Source organism: Camellia sinensis, chromosome 13, assembly GCF_055761805.1.
Source record: "Camellia sinensis isolate YWXY chromosome 13, ASM5576180v1, whole genome shotgun sequence".
NCBI lineage: Eukaryota > Viridiplantae > Streptophyta > Magnoliopsida > Ericales > Theaceae > Camellia > Camellia sinensis.
The window spans coordinates 42,982,243-42,989,486 of NC_138973.1; the positions used below are offsets into that span (position 1 = coordinate 42,982,243).

General features: G+C 42.3%; 1 protein-coding gene across 1 annotated transcript; it reads left to right on the top strand.

The window, feature by feature from the left end:
* Positions 1–400: 400 nt before the first annotated feature.
* LOC114274676 (uncharacterized) lies at positions 401–1,198 on the top strand. Its single transcript, XM_028216653.2, has one exon. It carries the CDS (start codon positions 401–403, stop codon positions 1,196–1,198), a length of 798 nt encoding a protein of 265 aa, XP_028072454.2.
* The last annotated feature ends 6,046 nt before the right edge of the window (positions 1,199–7,244 follow it).

The following is a 7,244-nucleotide window of genomic DNA, read 5'->3' on the forward strand; positions in this document are numbered from 1 at the left end:
GTGTCATCTGAACACAATCCCGCCTCACTAATGTACACCCCCTGCTCTCCAGACCAAGCCACTGACTCCGCTGATGAAGACCCAGAAGAAGACTTTGATTGGTCGGGAAACGAGAACTAATTCGAGGGATAGTAAAACTAGACTTTTGTAAGACTCGCTAATGGGGATCCTTAGAATAGGATAGCCTGAACTTTGTAATGCGTAGATGCTCTTTGAATGTAACTCCGATATAAGAGCCCTTTTGTAATGATGCCTATTATAATATATGAATGATGTGTTGATCTATGTTATTGACTGATACTTGCTTTAGTGCACCCTAAGGAAACCGAACCTTTATTTCAAATCTAAGTAGTAAGATTTTCTAAGACTGGAAACCAACTCACCATGTGCCATGAACAGAATGGTGGACACGCGAGCTAATGGCTATATCGAAACTAGCAACAATGTTCGAAATCGTCCCAGAAATCAACACGGACCCATCCCCACAGGGGTTGACATCCCTAATAACCTAGGTCATCAAATTTTGGAGGAACTAGGGCAATTAAGGAACAATCGGCAGAATGAGAGGACTCGACTCTTTTCTGAGTTTCGGAAGCAGAGGCCCCCAAAGTTCATAGGTGTACCGGACCCAAAGATAGCTGAAAATTGGCTTCAACAGATAGAGAAAATGCTAGACACCATGGGCATAACCGAGGCCGCTGATAGAATAGCCTTGGCAGTATTCGAGCTTGATGATGAGGTTGACCATTGGTGGGAGTTAATCAAGAATACTCGTGACGTAGCGAGCCTATCATGGAACCAGTTCAGGGAACTATTCCTAAATAAATATTTCCCAAGTACTATCCGCCGAGAACAAGTTAAGGAATTCCAAAACTTGGAACAAGGAAATATGATCGTGACCCAGTATGCTGCAAAATTTGAAGAGCTAGCCCGTTATGCAACTAGATACGTGGCAAATGATGAAGAGAAGGCAAGGATGTTCAAGTGGGGACTGGACCTTACAATTAGGGGAAGAGTCCTTCCGCAACGACTCCCCTCATATGCCGAGGTGCTGGAAACGGCATTAGAATCTGGAAGGGAAGTGAACGACACCAGGAAGGCTTGGAACAAGAGAAAAGGGAGTCAGGTGTCTATTGGACCTCAGAGGAACCAGAGAGGAAGCATGACCTCAAAGCCCTACTCCAGACCACAACCATAACAGCAATGACAGCAACCGCAACAACAAATCCAGAGAGGAGGCTATCAACAAAGGCCGATGGGACAAATACAATGCTTTCATTGCCAACAATTAGGGCACAAAAAGAGCGAATGCCCCCAACTCCCTCCATCTGGATACCAAAGAGGAGGTTCCAGAGCAAATACCTAGGCATTAGGTGGGCAGAAGCCTTGGACGAATAAGACAGGATCTACCGGGCAGTAGCACCAGAAGAGTGGAGGAACTCAGAATACCAAGACCAGTGGCAACTAGAAGGAAACCGGCAGAATCTTTGCCCTGCAAGAGGAAGAAACAGACCCGTCTGTAATTGAGGGTAATTTAGTACTATACAATTCTTGGGTGCATGTTTTATTTGATACTGGTGCATCACATTCCTTTATATCCTCTGCTTGTGTTAAGGCATTAGAACTTGTATGTGAACCCTTAGCAACTGCCTTAAGTGTAATGTCACCTATGGGAGGATGTGTTCGGGTAGGATCGATCTGTAAGGACTGCAAGATAGGGATGCCGGACCTATGCTTAACTTGCGACCTTCCTGTCATGAAAATGTCAGACATCGATATCATTTTGGGCATGGACTGGTTGTCCGTCCATCGAGCAATGATCGACTGTCGTCAGAAAAAAGTGGTAGCTCATACGCAAAATGGGATACGTTTCCTGTTTAAGGGGGATAGACAAGACCCCATGGTTTCAACAAAACATCGGACGCAGTGGTGCGATCAACTTGCAGGTAGAATAGCAAGTCTGATTCTAAATGAGGAGGGCCAAGGAGAAATAGAACTTCCACGCGTAGTATGCGAATATGCAGATGTATTTCCTACGGAATTACCAGGATTGCCACCAACCCGGGAAGTAGACTTTAGCATCGAGCTACAACTTGGAACTACCCCAATATCCATGGCTCCGTATCGTATGGCACCAGTAGAACTATGAGAATTGAAGACACAACTACAGGAATTGCTCGAGAGAGGATTCATTAGGCCAAGTACTTCGCCGTGGGGAGCACCCGTGTTGTTTGCTAAAAAGAAGGATGGGTCGTTGAGGCTATGCATCGATTATCGTTAACTCAATCAAGTTACGATTAAGAACCGATACCCACTCCCAAGGATTGATGACCTTTTTGACCAACTTAGAGGCTCAAGGTGCTATTCAAAGATTGATCTCAGGTCAGGTTACCATCAACTACGAGTCAAGGAGGAGGATATACCAAAAACTGCCTTTCGTACTAGATATGGGCACTATGAGTTTGTAGTAATGCCCTTCGGACTAACCAATGCACCGGCAGTATTCATGAGCCTAATGAATAAGATCTTTAGACCATACCTTGACTAGTTTTTAGTAGTGTTCATTGATGACATCTTGGTATATTCAAGGTCTGAAGAAGAGCATGAGCAACATTTAAGGACTGTCCTTCAAGTTCTTAGGGATAATCGGTTATATGCCAAGGCGAGTAAATGTGAGTTCTGGTTGAATGAAGTAAAATTCTTAGGGCATGTGGTATCAGAGAATGGGATTGCGGTGGATCCAACCAAGGTGGAGGCAGTATTAGGTTGGAGACAACCAAAAATCGTGTTAGAAATCCGCAGCTTCTTAGGATTGGCCGGTTATTTCCAGAGGTTCATCCAAGATTTCTCTAAACTAGCTAAACTAATGACTCGTTTGACGCAAAAAGGAGTAAAGTATGAGTGGGACGAAGCTTGCGAAAAATCCTTCCAAGAGCTAAAGAAGAGACTAACTAGTGCGCCAATTTTGACCATTTCAGAACGAGAAGAAGGGTACCCTGTGTATTGCGATGCATCTAAAGAAGGGTTAGGTTGCGTGCTCATGCAAAATGGAAGAGTAGTCGCGTATGGATCCTGGCAGTTGAAACCTCATGAGCGTAACTACCCAACACATGACTTGGAGTTAGCAGCTGTAGTTTTTTCCCTAAAGTAATGGCGACATTACCTGTATGGGGAACAATTTGAGATTTTCATAGATCATAAGAGTTTGAAGTATCTATTTACACAGAAGGCCCTTACCTTGAGACAAAGACGATGGATGGAGTATCTTGGGGATTTCTAGTTACTCTCTCATATCACACCGGTAAAGCCAGTGTAGCAGCCGATGCTCTAAGTCGCAAGAGCAGAGGGATGATGGCTAAGATCTCCGTCAAGGAATGGGATATGGTTAAGACACTCAATGAATTCAGGATCCAAGTAGAATCTCAAGATACAAAAGCATATCTTAGTGCGTAGAAGGTGATGCCTAAGTTGATGAACGAGGTTATGGAGGCCCAAAAGCACGATCAAGAGGTAGCCTATATCAAGGGACGTTTGGAATCGGGAGAACCCGTGCTTGATTGGGCAATTCACCCCGATGGGAGTTTAAGATACCAAAGCAGATTGTTTGTACCAAGTGACGAGTTACTTAGAGAAAAGGTACTGAAGGAATGTCATCATTCTACATTTGCGGTGCATCTAGGAGGGACCAAAATGTACCAAGATTTGAAGAGGCAGTATTGGTGGAATGGAATGAAGAAAGAAGTGGCAAAATTTGTAGCAAAATGTTTGACATGCTAACAAGTGAAGGTGGAACATCAGAAATCAGGGGGAATGTTGCAACCTTTACCAATAGCCGAATGGAAGTGGGAGTATGTGACGATGGATTTTGTGACAAGGTTGCCTAAGTCACCTAGAGGGCGCGATGCTATATGGGTAATGATGGATCGCCTCACCAAGTCAGCACACTTCTTACCCTATAAAATGACCGACACTTTAGAGTCTATGTGTAGGCTCTACATTGGGGAGATCATTCGACTACATGGAATTTCGGTATCTATTGTGTCAGATTGTGATCCACGGTTCACCTCACGATTTTAGGGGAGCTTGCAGGAAGCTCCTGGTACTGAGTTATGTTTTAGCACCGCCTTTCACTTGTAGACGGATGGACAATCTGAACGCACTATCCAGACACTCGAAGATATGTTGAGAGCTTGTGCAATGGATTTTCAAGGAGGTTGGGAATGACACCTACCCCTAATTGAATTCGCCTATAACAACAGCTTTCAAGCTAGCATCGGTATGGCTCCTTTTGAAGCATTATATGAACGACCTTGTAGATCGCCGATTTGTTGGATGGAAGTGGGTGATGCAAATCTGATAGGACCCGAACTTGTTCTAGAAACTACTGAGAAGGTCAAATTGATTCGACAACGGTTAAAGACTGCTCAAGACCGTCAAAAGAATTATACAGACAGGAGGAGAAAACCATTGGTGTTTGAAGTAGGCAGCCACGTGTTCCTAAAAGTGGAACTTAGGCATGGAGTCGTACGTTTTGGAAGAAAGAGGAAGATGTCACCACGATATATTGGGCCTTTTGAGGTATTGGAAAGAGTGGGCGAAGTAGCATATAGACTAGCTCTACCCCCGCAGTTAGCAGGAATACACAACGTCTTCCATGTATCTATGTTGAGAAAATACATCGCTGACCCGTCACACGTCCTCAAATGGGAAGAGATCAGTCTTGACAAAGATGTTACATTTAAAGAAGGACCGGTAGCAATACAGGATAGTCGAGAGAAGAACCTTAGAGGCAAGACGGTTCACTTGGTAAAAGTGCTATGGCGTCATCGGGGAATTGAGGAATCTACTTGGGAACGCTAGGATTGGGTGAACGCAAACTACCCCGAGCTTTTCGAAGGCGGTATGTAGTTGAATTTCGAGGACGAAATTGTTTTAAGGGGGATAGGTTGTGAGGCCCCTGAAATATGTATTCTCTTTAAAGACCTTAATGTTTAAATTATTTTCTTAAAGCCCCTTGGTTACTTGAATTAATTCGAATCTTGTCGGTTAGCATTATTATTTTTATTTTTATCAAAATAGGAATTACCCTAGCCGGATTAGGTTCCCGAACCTAATTTAATTCTACATAAGTTACATGCATTTAATACCAAACCCTCACTCTTTATTTAAATTCAAAATTTTTCCAAAAACTAGTACTTGTACCCTTGTACCCTTATACCATGAGTACCATCAATCAAGTGAGATAATATATATATATATATATGCACACCTTGAGAAGTGTGCCCTAGAACCTAAATTGATTAAAAAAATAGCCCCTTCACCCTTCCCTAAGGCTGGCCATTCTAGGAGGAAGCGAGGAGCCAATCTTCAAAGTTTATCATCATGAAATTCTAGAAAACCACAAACCTAGTACCCTAGACCTAGGATGATAATTCCAATACTAGTTCCATTTCAACTAAAAGTTGCCTAAACCTATGAGTAAGCCCCCCTAAATCACTCCTATTCCTTTAAACTTTAAACAAATCCTAACCTTTCCATCCATTTCCAACTAATGGGATTTTAGGACTTTTTACATCAAAAATTGTCTATAAATACCAACATTCCCTAGCTTGGCAAGCACAAACAACACACTCACACGTACATTCGGCTAGAGGAGAGGGAGGAGATCAAGAGAGAGAAGTCTAGAGAGGAAGAGGGAGGAGGAAGAGAGCCTTCTTGTTCAAAGCTTAGCAAGTAAGCCACAACACAACTTGGTATCAGAGCCTAGGTTCAACCCTTAACCCTCGCAACCCTATACGCGACTATAGAAGCCCTTACCCCTGTATCTTATTTTATTTTATGATGCTATTATAAGAAGATTAACTAATAAAAATCTTTTCCACCTTAGGATGTCAACGGGAGACTATCCAGGACGCGGCGCCAGTCTCGACTCGTGGGGTACTTTCTGCATGCAAGGAAGGAGAGGGTGCAGTACAAACATACCCTTGGGGGACCCTCCATTTTCCTCTGTCTGAGCTCTATTGGAAAATGGTGATTCAGCGCACCAGTGGCCGGCAGTGCTTCATCGATGGCCGACAGTGCTTCATTAGTGGCCGGCAGCGGCACACTCTTGGTCGGCAGGTGGCCGACAGCCACAATTCATGGCCGGCAGGCCATTGGTGCACTCCCCAGCATTGTTTTTGTAATAACCCGACCCTCGTACATGTTTTCTGATATACTTTCAGTCCCTTATTCTATGCCTTTAAATGCTTAATGTAAAGTTTCATGAGTAATTAAGTCTAAGCACATGGATCTTATGATTTGGAACCATATCTGTTTAATAAGGAAAGCATCTGTCACAATTAAAAATGTTTGAATCAGAAATGGAGGGCCTTAGAGACTTGATAATCCAAAATTGATTTTATAATTGGAATCAGCATAATTTTTATGTAATAATAAGTAATTTTGTAGAAATTTGGTTTGGAACGATTAAATTGACTAATTTTTGTCCTATTCAACTTTTTCTTTTCTATTATATCTATATGTGCCTCTTTGAATAAGGAACTTAGAACCTTATAAAAATATCTCCTGAGAGGAAATTAGAGAGGAAAAAGGGTTTGAAGAAAAGAGGTGAAAGTCTTCAAGATCAAAGAGTGGGGAATTAAGAAGAATTCAAGAGTATCAAGCTTAAAGTAAGTCTAACCATCTAATTCCACTTTCTTTCCTTGCTTTAAGTAGTAATTTCTTGATGTGGTGTGGGTTGGAGTTGTGATGGAATTCATATATTTGATTAAATGGTTGTATGTGTGTGAGTGTGTGGGTGAGGAAGTTGGGAATATTATGTAATTGAATTTTGTTATGAGCTTTAAGAATTAAAGATTTGAATCATAATTGGATTGTTGTGTTTTTGTGAATCTTGGTAACATGATTTTGAACTATATTTCATCAATTAAAAGATCTATTTTGAGCCTCAAGAATACTCACCAAAAATTGAGTTTTGCTGAAATTTCGAATTGCAATCTATCCAGATCGTTGCACGTGCGGGGCTCACAGCCCCACGTGCGGCCCAAGCTGCAAAATTTTGTTCGCTTCGTTTTGCGTGCTTAACCCTTTAGTATTTTTGAAATATGTGTTTGATGTCCCTAAGATGCCTGTAAATTCGTTCGAAGTAAAATGAAGCAAGAAATGAATTAAGAAAGAAAAAGAACTAATGACTAGTTGTGCATGTGTGTAGGGCATAATCCGGGAGGGGCAAGCACTCCGCT